Raw genomic sequence first — 20,665 nt, 5'->3', positions numbered from 1 at the left:
CTTGCCATTACCACAAAATGTTGTTGCCATTTTTTAGTAACCAATGGATGGCAACTACCGGAGAATCCTTCTCTATGTGTTTCACATCACATGCCAGCATGATCATTAACACTGTTCAGGTCTATTTGGCCTACATACGTGTAAGAAAACAAAGGGCCCCAACATTCTGGGACACAAAAAAGCAAGTGGCCACGAGAAGGGTGGGGAGGAAGTGGTGGCAAGAACAAAGGCCTCGTAACTCCCTGGGTCAGGAAGGGTGGGTTTGAAATGAAGCAAGGGCAGGCAGGTGAGTCGATTTCAAGCCTGAAGGCTCGTTAGGATAGTAACTCTGGCTAACACTGCTCTCATTTTGAAACATCTCTCTGCCAGAAAAGATACTTAAGTTTATTTCTTAAATGATCATTGCTATGGATGAAGGGAAGTTGAGCCAGAGAAAAGTGGAAAAGCCTAGAGGCTCAGAGTAGTTGTTTGCTATGGGGAAAGCAAACACAAGGATGAAATGCAGGGCAAGGGACGGGGTGCAAAATTATACTCTGGTCACAACTACCTCCCCCGCTTCTTGTATTTATTTATTACTTTTATAAGCAAAATGTGGCCCGGTTCTGCTGCTCCAGCATTTCTGCATTTTGATTCTGCTTGGCGCAATGAATGCCATTTCTGCAAACGTGGCCCCTGGGCCTGATCAAGAACTCAACAGCGAGCTCACCTATTTCCTCCTTGATGATCCGCTGGGCTATTCGATCAATGGTTCCCAGCTTGAGCGCAAATGTGTCTAAGTACTCGCCTATGGCTGCAAACTCGAGAGGCCGACTCCTCAGCTTGTAGCCGCCAGTGACATGCTTGACCGACTCACCCACTCGAGTCAGCAACGCCATCCCTTGCTTCTTATGGGCATTCAGGTCCTAAGGATGACATATGAACAAACAAACTCAAAGGACTCGACTGCTCACATGGCCAGGACTCAGTAAGCCAACTCCTTTAGGCAACTTCCTTTTGGAAATGGAAGACTCAGAAAATAAGGAGGTGAGTTAGGTTAAGGCGCTCACCACACACACACACACACACACACACACACACACACACACACACACGTCTCCTCTCCTTGCCATCACAGCCATCACAGCCACCATGCTCATACTCCTGCACCTTTACGCCCAGGTCTCTTTATACAGAGCTGGACTCCTACCTTTCCAATCACGTTCACTCACCCAGTACACCTTCCTTTAAACACAACTGTTTAAATACAAGTTTTTAAAAAAGTGTCCCTTTGTCCTATACAAAATATCCTAAATTGTCTTTAGGAGCAAAATTCAAGAGCTGAGATTCATTCCATTCATTTATTTATATCCTAACCAAAGCCATATAAGGGAAGTGGAGGGTGGGAAGCAGGAGACAGTGACAGGAAAGGTGGTGCTACAAAACCCAGGCCGAGGATAGATGCTGCCAATGACAAAACATTTTACCCTGGATTTCTTGGTTGAGGCATTAATGGGAAATACGTTCAGCTGCATACTCCACTGAACTGAAACCTAAAAAGCATATTAGTCTGCCAGGTAAAATAAGTTTCTTCCTATCAATAAACTCTAAGGGGAATCTTCAGTATCTTCCCGTTGCTCTATGTCACTTACCTTAATGGTGCCTTCAAAAGTGGTTTTACAGAAGATGCCGGTGTCTGTTCCTTATGTCTACCCTCGATACTAACAGAATGATAATTCCCAGTCCTAGAGGGACAGGTCTACAGGGAGAGAAGGGAACACGGCACAAGGCCACTGCTTTCTGGTGACCTCGCCTCATGTAGGGATAGAGCAGAGGTTAACGCAGCTGTCTGACAGCCCTTTCCCACGTGACACACCATCCCACGCTCAGGTCTCCAAAAGTGCCTGAAGTGTAGATCCCTCCTGATTTCACGTCCTCCTCCTCCACGCAGCCAAGGCCTTCACTTCTGCTCTTGATTCTGCCCTCTCCTGTCCACACTTCCCCCACCAGCCAAGGCCCTTGCCCTCTCAACCATCCCTTCTCTCCTGTCTATAATTTCAACTTCTAATCCGTCAGCATGTGAAATACATGCGAAGCTCACCGATCTTAAAAATGGCAGCAACCTCCTGTAAGCTCCCTCCTCCATCTCTGTCCTTCCTTTCTATGCCACCTGCCTGAGACAATGTTCTAAAGATCCCATCTCGGGGAATTCCCTGGAGATCCAGTGGTTAGGACGCCGCGATTCCACTGCAGGGCGCGAGGGTTGGATCCCTGGTTGGGGAGCTAAGATCCTGCATGCCACAGCCAAAGAAAAACATTTTTAATAAAATAATGATCTTATCTCCCCTTCTAACCTCATACACTCTAGATAAAAGCATCCCTGTAGGCACCAGGCTTTCACAAGACCGTAACTGAAGCCCTGGAGTTCTAGGAATTGCTCCACAATGTTTTTTTGGATCAGGGTTCGATCCAAATGGACTCACTGGACTGCATAAACTCTACTTCAAGTAGCACTTTACAAAGAATCCCCAGTTAACCAAGTTCATTAACGTGTTGAGTACAGTTATTTAGTCGTACCTATCTGACTGCTGCACCCATTCTGCCAACGATGAAAACACTGATTTGAACACAGCTGATACTAAGCATCCTCCACCTCCCCCAGCATCAGTGGTTTCTTCTTAAGGACCCTTCTAATTTGTGGTAAGATCATGTCATCACAAGGAAGAGGAGAGCTTCTGCGTTCACTATGGCAGAGCATGTCAGTGGCCTATCTAAGGAAAGGACCAAGTTATTCAAAGCGTTTTAAGAGAAAAGATGGGGGTACGGGGTGGGTGAGATGGGGAGTTATTGTTTAGTGGGTACAGAGTTTCAGTTTTGCAGGATGAAAAAGTTCTGGAGATTAGATGTACGACAGGGTGAATATACTTAACATTTCCCAGCTGTACACTGTAAAATGGTTAAGATGGTAAATTTTATGTCATGTGTATCTTCCCACAATTAAAAAGAAATAAAAGAAAAGATGAGGTTATTTAGTGCATTTGCTTCAGCAAATAAAACTGAACTAAGGCAGGAGGCTGTTGTTTTTAAACAAGCCAACTCCCCCGTACTCACTCACGTCAAGTTAGATTTTGATTAAGACTTTGGAGGGCTTTAAAAAAAAAAATCAGTTATCTCTGATGATAGAAATCAGGATACTGTTTACCCTGGGGAGGAGGGGGGTGGTAGTGATTGGGAGCAGAGATGAGAGGCTTCCAGTGTGCTGGGGATTTTCTGTCTTGATTGGGTAGTGATTATAAAGGTATGTTCATTTTGTGATCATTTATTGAGCTGTGATTTGTATATTTTTCTCTATGTATGTTATACTTCAGTAACAAAATTGAGCAAATTAAAAATAAAATCAGTTCATATTGCTTGGTCCACAGATGAACACCACATATACCCAAAAAAGAAAAGAAAAGAAAAGAAAAAACCACCTTTCCTACTTATTCTTTACAAAAATTCCTAACGACTGGCGGTCCAAGCTTTCTCCTCCTTTGTCTCTTTCTTTATTCAATAAAAATGACGAAACTTGAGGGCCTGCCTGGACAACGAACCACTAATCTGGGTGAGACAGTGAGTTGCACTTTTGGAGAAGAGAGTGGATTTTACTTTGTGTAGTCACTGGAAGAACTACGTCCGAGAAGCAGTTCACCAGGAAATACTTATTTTTAAAAAGAACACAAGTTTGACCTGTGTGGGAAAGGTTTCCAGGGAAAAAAAAGAAGAGGAACAGGAATGTCATCAAGGAGGCTAAGTGCCAACTGAGGTCCAGGAAAAAGTAAAAAAGAAAACCCACAACACTGGAGGACTTTGCCAGGTGGCTCTTACGTCTGGAGAATGGCATCCCCTCCAACGTCTTGACGGCCACTGATGTTGTCTGTAAATATTTCTCCATTTTGCCATTTTGAAAAAGAAAACTGAAAAGTACCTGGGCCTTAATACCCTTGCCAACATGGAATGAATTACCTATGGCCTGAATGTGAGAATAGGACACATGAAACTAAACAGATGGGGCTAGAGGGAAGCTGGCACAAGGGTCTGAACACAAGCTCCCATATCTGCAGACAATCAGAGTCGAGCGCCTCAGGCTGCCGGTCAGTTCTGCCAACAGGGAAGTTCAGAGAAAAGTCGGGGGCGCCAGCTTGAGTTTGAATACAAGTGCCTGGGAAATGCCCACTGGCTAGGAACTTGGCCGTGGGCAAGTAATGCTGAACTACTCTTGGTCGGGCAGTCTGTGCAAACTGTGGCCTCAGGAGCCACAATGACCCTACTTCACATCCTAGTGATGCCAGCTGAACTAGTACACACGCCCTGAACTTTAGTTTCCTTGCCTGTGAAATGAGGCTATAAGCAAATACTCACAGGGCTCCTGTGAAATATGTCCTTACCAAACACTCAATAAACATTCTTTCCCTTTCGTGCCCACCGTTGGTCACAACGGCCTCACCCAGTAATATCGCCGGTTAAGTGTGTAGGGAAACACTTATCCCTGCTTTTGGTAAGTGAAACTACTGTAACTTCCTTGACTGCTGCAGGGGGATATTTCTCCTAAATTCTAACATGGAAACCGTGCCAGGGCCGATGAGCACCAGAAACAAAAACAAAAACAAAACAAACCCAGAGCAATTCTGTGACACCCACTACAGGGGTGGCTTGTGAGAGATCAAAACAGCTTTTAAGAGCGAGCCCAAAGAATGCTAACCTGGGAGAGGAACATGAAAAATTCTGCTTACCTTAGCAGTAAGGAAAACATTAAAGTGTTCATTGAAAGAAAGCACAGGATGATCCGTAATTCTTTTCAGGAATTTATCCAAAGCTTTTCTTCTGGTCTCCACAAACTCTTCTGAAAAACGATCCACAACACCTTTCACCACAAACTTCTCAGGAAGTGGCTACAATGACATGAACAAAAATATTCAGAGTAACTGATAAGAAAGTCCAAAGAAAAACCAGGCTAGCAAATAAGTCCTAGGACCCATCTGTCAAGAACAGTCTTTCTTCATCGGTCAGATCTTTATGTAGTCATCAGTATAAATATTTCTGAAAAAAAAATACCAGTGGAGTAAATCACAACTACCCGGTCAATTTTATAATACAAGAAATGAAACAGTAGAGCATGGTCCCTGGAACACAGAAAACAGTCAGTTAACATCTACCGGTAAATCGGACAGTATAGTTATCTTTACGTTGCTTGATGCACAGGTGATATAATGGGAAAGTTAAGGCAAGATAAGAAAGAAAGGAAAGGAGTCAGACAACATCAGCCACACAAAAATTTATTTAAATACCTTAACATCCTACTCCCAGTTCAAGGGGTAAAAGAATTTGGTGAATGAAAAAATAAGTACATTAGGGAAACCCATGTATCTAAAAAAATACCTTTTCTAAGGCAATTTTTTTGTTTAGGTTTATGCTTAAAGGTTCTTAATAATATAACTTCCTTTACTCCTCACTCAAATAAATCTCTCCATCGTATTTACTCTGAGCCAATATTGTCGGCAATTTAAAACTACCTGGCTTCCAAGGGATCTTTGAGCTTTAACCTATTTCCATAGCAGCTTGATTAAAAGGCCTTCCTCATTACTGCCACCACAGGGAAAGAGAGTATCTGCTAATGCACAATTTGAAAATGTTCTGGTTATGAAATATTAAAAGAACATTTATATTTTAAAAAGGGCAAATGACCCAGTAGACATTTCTCCAAAGAAGATGTACAAATGGCCAAAACGCACATGAAAAGACGCTCGACATCATTAGTCATTAGGGAAATACAAACCAAAACCACAGTGAGATAATCATTAGAGAAATGGAAATCAAAACTACAATGAGGGGCTTCCCTGGTGGCGCAGTGGTTGAGAGTCCGCCTGCCGATGCAGGGGACACGGGTTCGTGCCCCAGTCCAGGAAGATCCCACATGCCGCGGAGCGGCTAGGCCCGTGAGCCATGGCCACTAAGCTTGCACGTCCGGAGCCTGTGCTCCGCAATGGGAGAGGCCACAGCAGTGAGAGGCACGCGTACCACAAACAAACAAACAAAAAACTACAGTGAGGTATCACCTCACACCAGTCAGAATGGCCATCATCAAAAAACCTACAAACAATAAATGCTGGAGAGGGTGTGGAGAAAAGGGAACCCTCTTGCACTGTTGGTGGGAATGTAAATTGATACAGCCACTATGGAGAACAGTATGGAGGTTTCTTAAAACACTAAAAATAGAACTGCCATATGACCCAGGAATCCCACTATTGGGCATATATCCTGAGAAAACCATAATTAAAAGAGACATGTACCACAATGTTCACTGCAGCTCTATTTACAGTAGCCACGACATGGAAGCAACCTAAGTGTCCATCGACCGATGAATGGATAAAGAAGATGTGGCACATATATACAATGGAATATTAGCCATAAAAAGAAACGAAATTGAGTTATTTGTAGTGAGGTGGCTGGACCTAGAGTCTGTCATACAGAGTGAAGTAAGTCAGAAAGAGAAAAACAAATACCGTATGCTAACACATATATATGGAATCTAAAAAAAAAAAAAGCGTTCTGAAGAACCTAGGAGCAGGACAGGAATAAAGACGCAGACGTAGAGAATGGACTTGAGGACATGGGTGGGGAAGTGTAAGCTGGGACAAAGTGAGAGAGTGGCATGGACATATATACACTACCAAATGTAAAATAGATAGCTAGCTGGAAGCAGCCACATAGCACAGGGAGATCAGCTCGGTGCTTTGTGACCACCTAGAGGGGTGGGAGAGGGAGTGTGGGAGGGAGACGCAAGAGGGAGGAGATATGGGGATATATGTATATGTATAGCTGATTTACTTTGTTATAAAGCAGAAACTAACACACCACTGTAAAGCAATTATACTCCAATAAAGATGTTAAAAAAAAAAAAACAAAACACAGTGAGATACCACTTCACACCCACTAGGATGACCATAATAGAGACAGAGAAAGACAGGAAAGGAAAGAACAAGTGTTGACGAGGAGATGGAAAAACTGGAACAAGCATTTAAGTCTGCAACCTCCTTAAACTCTGTAATGTGTGAAAACAGAGATTTTTTTTTTAAGTTATAGACCCCCAAGCGCACACACACACACACACACAAATGCTGAAATAAATAAGATACAGGAACAAGGACTTAGGCAATGTGGAAACCTAAGCACTTAGAGTGAGAAAGCCAAGAAGCAACCCAATTTATAACACGAAAGCTTTCAAATATTTAGAAATTGGCAACACCAGCACTGCTGGAAAGGAAGCACTTGGGTATGAGAGAATTCAACAGCCTCGACTTGAAGAGCTTTGGAAAGCCCGTATGCTTTAGATCTCAAGAGTAAAGACTCTACTGGGTGCCACCTTTGCCTCCGTGCCTCAAGTGGCTGTAGAGAAGAGCCCCCTCCCCAAAGCTAACTATTCCATCTGTGTCCTTGACCCATTAGCTCACTATCACGCACCTGCCACCATCAATTAATTATACCTTCTCTACTGTTTATCTTCAACATCTCCTCATACAGTTCTATTCTGAGTCTACAAAAAGATGGTTGGTTCTCTTTCCACCTGAAGAAAAAAATAATCTATCTCTTGACCTTTCATCGTCTCCACTCTCCTTCCTGTCTCATTCAACCTTTTTGAAAAGAAGCATTTACCTTTACTTCCACTCTTCCCCTTGATTTCTCAACCCCCAACCTTTCTTCACCCCCAAACGAAGCCATCGCTGGTACTGCCTTCAATGCTGCGTTTCTCTGCCCTATCCCTGCTTCATGCAGAAACCGCTCTTTTAAAGATGATCAGTGACTTTGTAACTACCAAACCCAGGGGATATTTTTATCTCAGGAGTCCTGTCGAGCAATACTCTCATTTGCCTATGCTGAACAGGACTTAGGGAAAAGGCCTAATGAGCAAATAAGTAATTAAGTATGCCTCACTTCACGTAACAGATAACCTTCTGAAAAGAGTTATCCACTCTTCAGATTTAATACATTGAACTTTGTTTAATGAATCAGGGGAGCTTGCTATTGAAAGGAACCCTGGGGTGAATCCCTCTGCGAACAGAATTTCCTTCTGTAATAAGCATCATTACTGCCAAATGTACATGGCTTCATAAATTTGTTTCTTCCTATTTCAAGCTTCCTTAAAGCGACATACCTACTCTCTGCCTCACCCTTATAATTACCTTCTGGGTTGTCTATGCATAGGAATCTGGATTGCTGGTAAAAGCAAGAGCATCTACACTCTGTAAATGAAATAATACAAGTGAAGAAAGAGTTCAACACAGCTCCCAGCACATGGTAGATATCGAATGAATGCCAACTATTTGTATTAATTGGTAAATACTGAGAACGGAAAGCAAAAAACGGAAGTGGACTAAACATAAAACTTCCACATATGTTTTAAGCCAAAAAAAAATTTTTTTTAGATCACCTGGGATACCATTCTGAACCCACTAGGATGCTATAAAAGGAAAAAAAAAAAAAAAAAAGGAAAATCACAAGTGTTTGGCAAGTATATAGAGAGATCGGAACCCTCATACCTTGCTGGTGGGGATGTAAAATGGCACAGTCACTGCGGAAAACAGTTTGGCAGTTCCTCGAAAACTTAAACGTAGAGTTACCATGTGATCCAGTAATTAATTCCATCCCCTGGTATACAGCCAAAATAATTGAAGGCAAGTTTTCACACAAAAACTTGTACAACAAATGTTCAAACGACATTATTCATGATATTTGGGCTGGGGAAAAGAGGGGATGGGAAGTGATTACTTAATGGGTATGGGATTTCTTTTTGGGGTGATGAAAATGTCCTGAAATTAGATGGTGGTGACTGCAAAACATTGTGAATATAATAAAAGCCACTGACTTATACACTTCGGTGAACTTTATGTTATGTGAATTTTATCTCAATTAAAAAAAAAAATGCAAGGATGGAAGCGGATGTCAGAGAGGAGAGGAGATGCAATGCTGCTGGCTTTGAAGAAAGAGGAAGAGGCCTGAGCCAAGGAATGCAGGCGGCCTCTAGAGACTGGAAAGGGAAGGAACAAATTCTCCCCTAGAGCCTTCAGAAGGGACACAGCCCTGCCTACCGCCCCCCCACCCACTTCTTTCTTTAACATCTTTATTGGAGTATAATTGCTTTACAATGGTGTGTTAGTTTCTGCTTTATAACAAAGTGAATCAGCCATACATATACATATATCCCCATATCTCCTCCCTCTTGCATCTCCCTCCCTCCCACCCCTCTAGGTGGTCACAAAGCACCGAGCTGATCTCCCTGTGCTATGTGGCTGCTTCCCACTAGCTAGCTACCTTACGTTTGGTAGTGTATATACGTCCATGACACTCTCTCACTTTGTCCCAGCTTACCCTTCCCCCTCCCCATATCCTCAAGTCCATTCTCTAGTAGGTCTGTGTCTTTATTCCCATCCTGCCCCTAGGTTCTTCATGACATTTTTTTTCTTAGATTCCATATATATGTGTTAGCATACGGTATTTGTCTTTCTCTTTCTGACTTACTTCACTCTGTGTGACAGACTCTAGGTCCATCCACCTCACTACAGATAACTCAATTTCGTTTCTTATATGGCTGAGTGATATTCCACTGAATGTATGCGCCACATCTTCTTCATCCACTCGTCTGTCGACAGACACTTACCTCACTACAGCTCATATTAAGCTGCATGAGCTGCTTGTAAATTTTGGAGATTAATCCTTTATCAGTTGCTTCATTTGCAAATATTTTCTCCCGTTCTGAGGGTTGTCTTTTCGTCTCGTATACGGTTTCCTTTGCTGTGCAAAAGCTTTTAAGTTTCATTAGGTCCCATTTGTTTATTTTTGTTTTTATTTCCATTTCTCTAGGAGGTGGGTCAAAAAGGATCTTGCTCTGATTTATCAGAGTGTTCTGCCTATGTTTTCCTCTAAGAGTTTGATAGTGTCTGGCCTTACATGTAGGTCTTTAATCCATTTTGAGTTTATTTTTGTGTATGGTGTTAGGGAGTGTTCTAATTTCATACTTTTACATGTAGCTGCCCAGTTTTCCCAGCACCACTTATTGAAGAAGCTGTCTTTTCTCCATTGTATATTCTTGCCTCCTTTATCAAAGATAAATTGACCATATGTGCGTGGGTTTATCTCTGGGCTTTCTATCCTGTTCCACTGACACCTTGATATTAATCCAATGAGACTGATTTTGGACTTCTAACTTCCAGAACTACAAGATAAAAAATTTTTGTTGTTTATGTCACTTAAAAAAAAAAATCACCTGGTGTGAGGATGAGGGAGTGGGTAAGGACAGAGATGAAACAAGATTGGTCACGAGTTGATAAGTGCTGAAACTAAGTGATGACAACATGAGGGTTCATTGCACTGAATCTCTCTGCTTTGGTATGCTTGATATTTTCCATAATGAAAAAGTTTTTTTTTAAACTATATATGCATATATATGTTAGAACCTTAAAAAAATCCTATCTGCAAAGCATTACAATAACCCGTTAAATATTTCAAGGTTTAATCTTAAAATATTTACATTTTATAGCACTTGATACTTTGGTAAAGCACTTTCACATACATCATATTTTATATTAGTTTGTAAGAAAGTATTTTATAATCTATGAAACAAAAGTATAGTAGATTGTCCCAGAAAAGCTACTATTTCTGGGTGGGAAATCTGGACAAAGATTTCATTTGCTCAGTCTTGATATGTCCCGTTTCCTCTTGTCAGCTTTTAAATTGCTTCTTCTATGCAATTCAACAAATATTTACTGCATACCCACTACCTGACAGAAAACTATTTTTCCTATTTATATCAAACTAACAGAAAATATTGCTCCTAACCATCAAGGTTAAAAGGAAATCTTGCCATCTGCAACGACATGGTGGACTTGGAGGGTATTATGCTAAGCTAAATAAGTCATACAGAGAAAGACAAATACTGTTATGATATCACTTATATGTGGAATCTAAAAAATACAACAAAGTAGTGACTGTAACAAAAAAAGAAACAGACTCATAGATATAGAGAACAAACTAGTAGTTACCGGGGGGAGAGGAAAGAGGTGAGAGGCAATGTAGGGGTAGGTGATTAAGAGGTACAAGCTATTATGTATAAAATAAGCTACAGGGATATATTGTACAATACAGAGAACATAGCCAACATTCTATAGTAACTATAAGTGCAGTGTAACCTTTAAAAATTGTGATCACTACATTGTACACCCGTAATTTACATAATATTGTACATTAAATATACTTCAATAAAATTATAGGGACAAAGTTTGTTGTTTTTTAAAGAACAGTCACAAAGCCTGATTTAATTCAGGTACTGGAAAGTTCAACTAATGATTCACTATTTATTAACTTATCTACTTGGTAAGCTAAAAGCATATATATTTAACAGTACAAAAAAAAGGAGCCGACTAGAAAGTGAAGTTAGACTTCTTACTGATTATTTCATATTAAGAAAAACAAATGCTGCATTACGAATTTCTTCCTATTAATTCCCATGAGTTTACCACTACCCAAAACAAAACTGGGTCCATAATAAATACAAATGCATCCTTCCAGCAAAGCTCCCTTCATAAAAATTGAAGCAAACATTAAATTTCTAAGTGAAATTAAAAACTAAAGCCTTTAATAAATGTATTTGTTTCATCTTCAAAATGTGCATCCATCGAGTCATGAAATCCCTCTGCTGTGTAATTATTTGTGCCCCAGTAAATGAAGCGGTGTTAAAACCAACTTCTGAGACAAAAAATAAATTAAAAAGCAAAAACCACGTCACAATGAAGACTCTCTGGTGGCTCCAACTATTAGATTACAAAGAAAAACAAAGTGAATTACCATCATGAGATGACAAACATAACACATCCAGCACAGTTCTAGTTTTAGGTTGGCATTTGAAGAACATATGATTATTTCTTTCTGCTTTTAAAATTCCAGAAAAACAAAGCAATATAAAAATAGAAAAATCTGTTGCAGCACCAGAAAATATAAAGGTACTGTTAACAGGACAGAATTTGTTAAAGACACAAAGCAGAAAAGATTGGATTGAGAGAAAAATCCATCAGTATCAACCATCTTGTGACACTACTCAGGCAAGGGAACAGTCGGCTAAGGAAGTAAGGGGTTGGATTTCCCCAGTAGAGCCCCAGAAGCTGCCAAGTTCAGAGCCATAGGGGCTGCAAACAGGGCAGGTCTCAGGACAGCCAATGCGGAGAGGCAGATGAAAGAACCTGGGGCCTCCCCAGAACCACAGTCTGGCTGGCTGTTCACCTACAATTTCACATGGCTCCAGTGAAGCTCAAAAAAAGTGGGAACTTTATCTCCAGGCTCACAACGTAAGCGATAGACTCTGAAAGCTTCGGAATTCTCACCTATTTTTAACCACAGCTATAACTAAAATTGGCAAAAAGAAAAACCCACAAAAAACCCCCAAGAACCCACCACCACCCGCCATTCTCCAACTGATTCAAAAGATTCTAAAATTCACCAGAAAAACAAAACGTGCAAATAGGCAGAACACCTCAGAAAACAAAGACTACTGTGGGCATAGATGGGGGCCTATCGAACCAGATGATGAAACGTTCTGTAAACTTGTAATAATTCAGTAGTGTAGCAGGTTACACTGCACTTATAGTTATTACAGTAGTGTACCACACGAAACAGAAAAGAGATCGATGAACCAAAGTGTTCAGAAACAGCCCCAAAATGTACAAATCTAATGCATGACATAGTCTAATACACAAACGATGACACCGGCGACTGAGTACTCCTAAATGGTTCTGGAACAACCCACCATCTGAAAAAAATAAGATCCTCCCATCTCGCATCAGAAAAAATTCTAGATTTAAATATAAAACATGAGGACATAAAAGTAATAGAAGAAAATACAGAACTTTTTTTTTTTTTTAACATCCTAGGTTAGAAACAAGCTTCAAAGCCAGAAACTGTAAGGGAAAAATTAACTTGGCTGGGAGGGAAGGGATGTTTGTTATCTTTTATGGAGTCAAGCTGAAGACAAAAGACAACTAGAGAAAAAAATAGATATTCTCAACTGGGTTAATTTCCTTCGCAGATACGGAGTGTTTACAAACCACTAAGAAAAAAAATAGAAAAACAAAGAGGCAATTCATTAAAGAAATGCCAACATTCAATAAAGTCATAAGAAGATATGTAGCTTCCCTGGTTAAAGAAATGAAAACTAACTGTATAAAAACAAACTCAAAACGGATTAAAGGTCTACATTTTCTAAAAGCTAAAATCATAAAAATTTTAGAAGGGACTTCCCTGGTGGTGCAGTGGTTAAGAATCTGCCTGCCAATGCAGGGGACACGGGTTGGAGCCCTGGTCCAGGAAGATTCCACATGCCGCAGAGCAACTAAGCCTGTGTGCCACAACTACTGAGCCCGTGAGCCACAACTACTGAGCCCATGAGCCACAACTACTGGACCCGTGTGCTTAGGGCCCATGCTCCGCAACAAAGAGAAGTCACCGCAATGAGAAGCCCGCGCACCACAACGAAGAGGAGCCCCCGCTCGCCGCAACTAGAGAAAAACCCGTGCGCAGCAACGAAGACCCAACGCAGACAAAAATAAATTATTTTTATAAAGACTTTTAGAAGACAACATAGGTGTAAATATTTATGACCTAAGAATAAGCAATGGTTTCTTAGCTAAAATACCAAAAGCACAAGCAAACAAAGAAAACATAGGTAACGTGGACTTCATCAAGATTTTAAAACTTGGTACTCCACAGGACACCATCAAGAAAATAAAGAGACAACCCATTAAATGGGAGAAAATTTTTGCAAATCATATATCTGAGAAGAGATTAGTTTCTAGATTATATAAAGAACCATTTTAACTCAACAATAAAAAGACACAGCCAATTTTAAAATGGGCAAAGGATCTGAACAGATATTTCTCCAAAGAAAATAATAAAGGTACATTTTAAAAAAATTCAACATCATTAGCTGTCAGGGAAATGCAAATCAAAACCACAAAGAGATACCATTTCATACCCACTAGGGTGGCTATTATCAAAAAGAAAGAGAATAACGGGTGTTGATGCAGACGTAGAGAAAATGGAACCCTCATACACAGCTGGTGCATACATAAAATGATGCAGCCACTTTGGAAAACAGTCCGGCAGTTCCTCAAAAGGTTAAATATAGAGTTATACATGATTCAGCAATTATATTCCTAGGTATACACCCAAGAAAAATGAAAACATATGTCCACACAAAAACTTGCACATGGATGTTCACAGCAGCGTTACTCATAACAGCCAAGAAGTGGAAACAACCCAAACGTCCATCAAAGGTGAATGGACAGACAGAATATAATATATCCATAGAATGGAATGCTACTTGACAATAAAAACAAAGCACTGACACATGCTACGACATGAATGAACCCTGAAAACATTATGCTACGAAAAAAAACCCAGTCACAAAAGGCCATTGTGTATGATTCTACTTACATGAAATGTCCAGAACAGGCACATCTATAGAGACACGTAGAGTAGTGGTTGCCAGGCAATGGGGAAGATAGAGGATTTGGAAGCAACAGGCCAGAAGTAAGAGGTTTCTTTTGGGGGTGATGAAAAGATTCTAAAACTGATTGCGCTGATGGTTACACAGCTCTATGAATATACCAAAAGCCCCTGACTTGTACATTTCACATGGGTGAATTGTATGGTATACTGAATTATACCTCAATAAAGCTTTAAAAAAAAAAAGAAATGAAAATTTAAACAATAATTATGTTACATGTTTACTGGGTCTCCATCTGATAGTTAACTCCCCTGGGCAGGAGTCCCTTGTCTATCTTATTACCCTTCACCTTCCCAAGGGCAGTAAAAAGGCCTAGTAAAAGGACCAAAGTCGATTATTAATAACAGACGCCTCCCAGCAAAGCTGCTGTAAGACGAATTTCTTTGGGGGGAAAAAAAGAGTTTGTCTGCAGTCTGACTTTCATGTTTAAGTCAGAGATGCTCTCCTACATTAAATCTCTCTCCACAGCAGATATGCACTAAAAATTTATGAAGAAATTTAATTCTCTAGATGCTTCTACTCACTGCTTTTATCCAGACCATAGGAAACCAGACTTAAAGATACTCTGGATCCACCATGGGCATTCTGGAGACTTCCATTCTCTCAGTTCTGGCTTCAGAGTCTATGCATGAGTCTACTATGTTTTACCAGCAGGTGTCGCTGTCTAACCTTTGGTCTTTAAGTACCGAACTTCATATACTCCTAGTTGCCAGGAAGCGCTGCATAATTCCCCTTATGCATAGTGTGGGCTACACATAAAAAGCAACTTCCTTCCAGTACAGTACGGAGAGGGAGAGAAAAAAGAGTAACTGTACAGTGGAAAAACCTGATAAGCACTATCCCAAGTCAGGTGATCAACGTTGACATCAACAGTGATAAAATACTGTCAATGAGAGTATATACCCCTCATATGATGTAATGAGGATGGTACTTTACCCCTGTGCTTTTCCTCCTCAAAACACATCACCCCAGGCTAACTATGAGAAAAACATCAGACAAATCTCAACGAAGGGACATTCTACAAAATGCCTGCCTGGTACTCCTCAAAACTGTCAAGGTCATCAAAAACAAAGAAACTGTCACAGTCAAGAGGAGCCTGGGACCAAGGAGACATGACGACTAAATGTAATGTGTTACCCTGGATAGGATCCTGGAACAGGAAAAGGGCATCAGGCAAAAAATGAGGAAATCTGAATAAAGGACTTTTAGTCAATAATAATGTATCATTTACTGGTTCATTATTTGTGACAAATGCGCCATACTAATGAGCAAAACTGGGTGTGGGGACTATGAGAATTTGCTGTACTATCTTTGCAATAATTCTGTAAATCTAATACTGTTCTAAAATAAAAAGTCTGTTTTTAAAAACTTCACTAGCTGCCAATTTTGCCACATTAAGATTTTAAGGAATAGTTCCAACTGTTTAAAACTATAGTTTCTTTTTTGGCATGTTTTTAAGTGATTAGAAGACAGAAAAGCAAAACCTCAGGCCTGGAGAGCGGAGGGAATAGGTGGGGTGGGGTGGGGGGCAGTGGTTTCCCTGAGAAAGAATGGAGCCCCAAGCAAAACCCATCATCCCCATCACAGCACTAGCAACGTGGCCACTTCTGCCTTGAAAACTAAGAAAACTGCTAGTGCGTTCACAGCACAGTCAGCCTTTTCCAACCATGAAGGGAAGACTGGAAGATGCAGTGGTAGCAGGAAAACTGGCAGTGCTAAGAAGTTATCCAGCCAAGGTTTTTACTGAAAGATAAAGCCCTGCTGAAGAGTTTTATGATCCAAATTGCCCTAAAGCCCCAAAGCCCAAGAAACATCTGAGGTCTAAACAGTTATTTATACTAAAAAAAAAAAGTAGAGAAGTACTCAATACATATGTTGATTTTAAGTAGTCTTTTAAATTTTATTTGCTCTAGTTTTGCTTTTTAAAATGTGCAGCTAAAATAACAAATAAATCATATGCTTCTTCCATAGATAGTTAACTGGCTTTTGGTTTGTTTTCTTAAAGGAAAAACTGTGGCTGAGTGGACTGTGTGCTAGATTCCTGCTCTCAGAATACCCATGTCTAAAGAGAGCCCAGCCAGCTGTAATCTGAGACATCTTTCTCCACCTGGGGGCAGCTATCCAAACCGCAAGAATGGAGTCTAGGAAGGGTGAAACAGTCTTTAAGGAGGCAGCAAATGAGAATTAGGATTCTCCATACCTCAAAAAATTGTTATAATAAAAGTGAAAATCTAACCCAACCCACCCAAGAAACCAGTATACTGTATAGCGAATCAGAAATCAAAACCCTGAAGGCGAACTGTATCATACAGCAGCCATAAAATGTGCATTTGATGGGTGACTCTGGTATGAAATGTAAGGCAGAGTTCATCCATAGTTTAAAGGGCGAGAGCTGAGTGAACACCGTCAGAAAAGAGAATGCAGGAAAAGTGAGTAACAAGCTGTACTGACTTAGTACCTACGGGAATGAGATGAGTGGGCTGAGATTCTTCCAGTTTGTTCCTCAACCAGTCAAAATCCTGGTATCTTCGACGAACAGAATATTCTGGCAGGTCAAACTCCACCCGAGTACTCTGCAAATGAGGACAGTGGAACAAAATCAGGGTAAGGGAAGAGTAGCATACCTTGGCAGAATGGAAGGAAAAAAGCTCTCTTTGAATAACCTGGGCAAGAACACGCTTTTCTTCCACCAAACGCACCAGCCAAGTGGCAGGGCTTACCAACACGGAACAACAAGTCCGGGCCACAGGGTCCAGTTAAAAATTTCAAGGATCTAGAATGAAAATGTCGAGGTTTCATTTCCCCCTATCTCAGGAAATGGAACTATCCCTCAGAATTGTGCTTGGAAACATTTGATTCATTTCCTCCAAGTTTAACTCTGAGAATTTCTTTTAGCAGAATAATTCCACCGAGGATACTGCTACTGAATCCAAATCTGTGAATCTGTTTAAAAAAAAAAAAAAAAAAGTCTCCACCATCTGCTAAATATGCTGACAAGTTTTGCCAAAGGCAGAGGGGAAACAAGCAAAAAGTAGAGATAACAGATCACCTGCTCATTTAGGAACCAGACTAGGTGAAAACAGAAAAGGTTTTGCCCACTCTTCCATATTCTGCCAGGACCATAATAAGCTTGAAACTACATTGTATTTTAGGTGATTTTTTAAATCTAGAAGGAAATAATTGTAAAATATCATTGTATTGCAAAAAAAAAAAAAAATTCCCTGAATTTAAGTTTTCTGAAATGTGATTACAACACTTTGATAACAAAAACCAATATTAAATAAAACTAATTTATACCAAAGCAGGATTTTCATACATTAATTTGCCCAAACCAAAATTATGTCTCAGATAAGCCATTTTTCCTTGTGAGGGTACCGACTATATGACGGTCACAGTTCTCAGAGGTTAAAGCACAAGATAAAAATGGTTCAAACTACATTTTATGAATTTATTGAAATCTTTCAAGCCAAAAGTCTGTTTAAATCCATGGAACCAAGAAAATCTTAAAAACACATGAACAAGGGACTTCCCTGGTGGTGCAGTGGTTAAGAATCTGCCTGCCAATGCAGGGGACACAAGTTCAATCCCTAGTCCAAGAAGATCCCACATGCCGCGGAGCAACTAAGCCTGTGCGCCACAACTGCTGAGCCTGCACTTTAGAGCCCACGTGACACAACTACTGAAGCCCACGTGCCACAACTACTGAAGCCTGCGTGCATAGAGCCTGTGCTCTGCAATAAAAGAAGCCACGGCAACGAGAAGCCCGTGCACCACATGAAGAGTGGCCCCCACTCGCCACAACTAGAGAAAGCCCGGGCACAGCAACGAAGACCCAATGTACCCAAAAAATTAATTTTTTAAAAGGACAGTAACTTAAAAAACACATGAACAAGAGTCATCCATCAAAGCAGCAGCCAGTGAACAGCTCTGGCATCAAAAATTATGATTTCATCCTTCCCAGAAGCCAGGCTCACGGTCTGAGCAAAACTGTGAAGTTAAAGGACTCAGTCTTGGACTAAACCCCAACTAACAATCTTTCTGCCTCTTCTCCCCTTTTCAAAGTTTCACACACCGGCATACACCCATGAAACACAACCTTCCCGTATGATGCAGGGGTAGGGGTGGGAAGACATGGGGAAATTTGTTTAATTTAGGCATTTGTGATTTATTAGAAGACTCCCCAAAAGAATTAGCATTTCAGAACTAGAGAGACAGAGAGAGACAGAGAGACAGAGAGAGAGAGAGAGAGAGAGAGGGAGGGAGGGAGGGAGGGAGGGAGGGAGGGAGGGAGGGAGGGAGGCAGAGAGAGGGAAAAAAATAAATAGAATAGTTAAATCCAAATCACTACTGATGAATCTTTAGGCATAAGGGTGACAGAGATACTGGCAGCAGTAGCCTGGCACTCCTCCTGAGGCAGGGGCATGAGCGGTCCTAGCATCCCTGAGATGCCTCCAAGCCTCCCGGAGCCTCAGTGTCCTCAACAGTAAGGAGGCAGTTTGGAAGGGGCATTCTTCAAGACCGCACGGAGTGCCCCAGCAGATTCTGTCTGGGGACTTGTCGATGATTATGGGCTCAGGAAAGGTCGATTTTGAAGGGTGACAAATGAATGCAACTCATTTTCATTGTAAACAGAACTAATAGAGGGCTCTACTTTCTGTCCTCTTCTGTCACATGATATCCACTGGTTGTTCCTCTTTATTATGGCTTGCAAAACCACTTCATTAAATTATAGTCTATGTAACATTTCTACTCTAACTTTGAAATCAATCTTTGGTAACTACAGAAAGCGGTATGTATGATAAAACACAAGTTTTGTTTCTGCTGTAACCAATTTTACTTTCAAGCAACTGCTTTTTTTTTTTTCTATTTATTTAGGTTCGACACACTTATTTTAAAACTTCAGGAAAATTAAAGAAATAAAAAATAAAAGATCAGCCATAATCCCTCTAAATGGAGATAAATGCAATTAATATTATGGTTTATATCTTTCCATGTTTTTTTCTATGCACAGGCACTCATAGTTTCCTACGTCTCTTTAATGTATCTTGGACATCTTTCTGTGTCAGTAAGTTCAGATCTACATAATCATCTTTAACACACATGGAGATACCATAATTAAACCAAATCCCCACTTAGGTTGTTACCAATTTTTCAATCAATAAACCATACTACGGTAAAAATCACTGATAATTCTCTTGAAATTACGAAAGAATATACATGAAAGAGTATATGTATCTTTAATCGACAAATTGTTTCCAGTTATAGACTGATTTATATTCTTAGCATATAGGCTCAATACTGGTTCTCTTTGATGGAAGTATAACTGAAAAATAACATGTCATCTTTGTTTTACTTTTGCTTCTTTAATGACTGTCGTGGTTGAACATCCTTTCAAGTGTTTGTTGGCTGTACATTTTTCTTCTTTTGTGAGAAGTCTTTTTATATATTTGTGAGTCTAGTCTTCTCCATTTGTGAAAGCTCTTTATAGCGATCTACCTATCATAACTGCCAAATGGCTTTTATTATACAGAATTTTTAAATTGTTATATAGTCAAATTCATCCATTTTTTCCCTTTGTGGCTGCTACTTTTAGTGTCATTGATAAGAAGTCTGTCTTCATTGCAAGCTTTTGAAAATATTCACCTGAATTATCTCCTTTATTTATGGCATACATGTATACATATATATAAAATTGCTGCTATGCTACTTCTAGGAACCTATCATTAGAAAATAATTTTTAAACTGTGGCAAAGATACCTGTATAATGATGTTCACTGGAATATTATTTAAAATAACAAATTCAAAGCAACCTAAATGTCCAACAATAAAAAACAGTCAGGGAAATTATGGTATATTTATTCTATGGTTATCAGTAATCATGTCTGTAAAACATTTTTAATGACAAAAATGCTTTAGTGATAGTTTTAAGAAAAAACAGGATACAAAATTAATTGTACATATTTTATGATTTCATTGGTGTTGAAATTTTCGACATAAAAAGTTAGAAGAAAAATCTAGGACTTATGATGACAACTTTACATTCAACTCTATTTCCAAACTTTCTAACATTCTTATACAATACTTATAGTCACACACACA

The 20,665-nt window shown here is 40.1% G+C and overlaps 1 protein-coding gene across 1 annotated transcript in view; it reads right to left on the bottom strand.

Moving 5' to 3' along the window:
• Positions 1 to 20,665, bottom strand: part of SNX30 (sorting nexin family member 30) — a 105,172-nt gene that overhangs the window by 31,758 nt on the left and 52,749 nt on the right. The window contains exons 3-5 of the mRNA XM_065879427.1: positions 17,029 to 17,139; positions 4,749 to 4,907; positions 707 to 902 (exon numbers count right to left, since the gene is read on the bottom strand). Coding sequence (XP_065735499.1) covers positions 707 to 902; positions 4,749 to 4,907; positions 17,029 to 17,139 — 466 coding nt within the window. The remainder of the gene's footprint in view (positions 1 to 706; positions 903 to 4,748; positions 4,908 to 17,028; positions 17,140 to 20,665) is intronic.

Source organism: Phocoena phocoena, chromosome 6 (genome assembly GCF_963924675.1).
Source record: "Phocoena phocoena chromosome 6, mPhoPho1.1, whole genome shotgun sequence".
Taxonomy (NCBI): Eukaryota; Metazoa; Chordata; class Mammalia; order Artiodactyla; family Phocoenidae; genus Phocoena; species Phocoena phocoena.
Note: the sequence above shows the minus strand (reverse complement) of the source record. Positions and strands in the feature narration are given on the sequence as shown.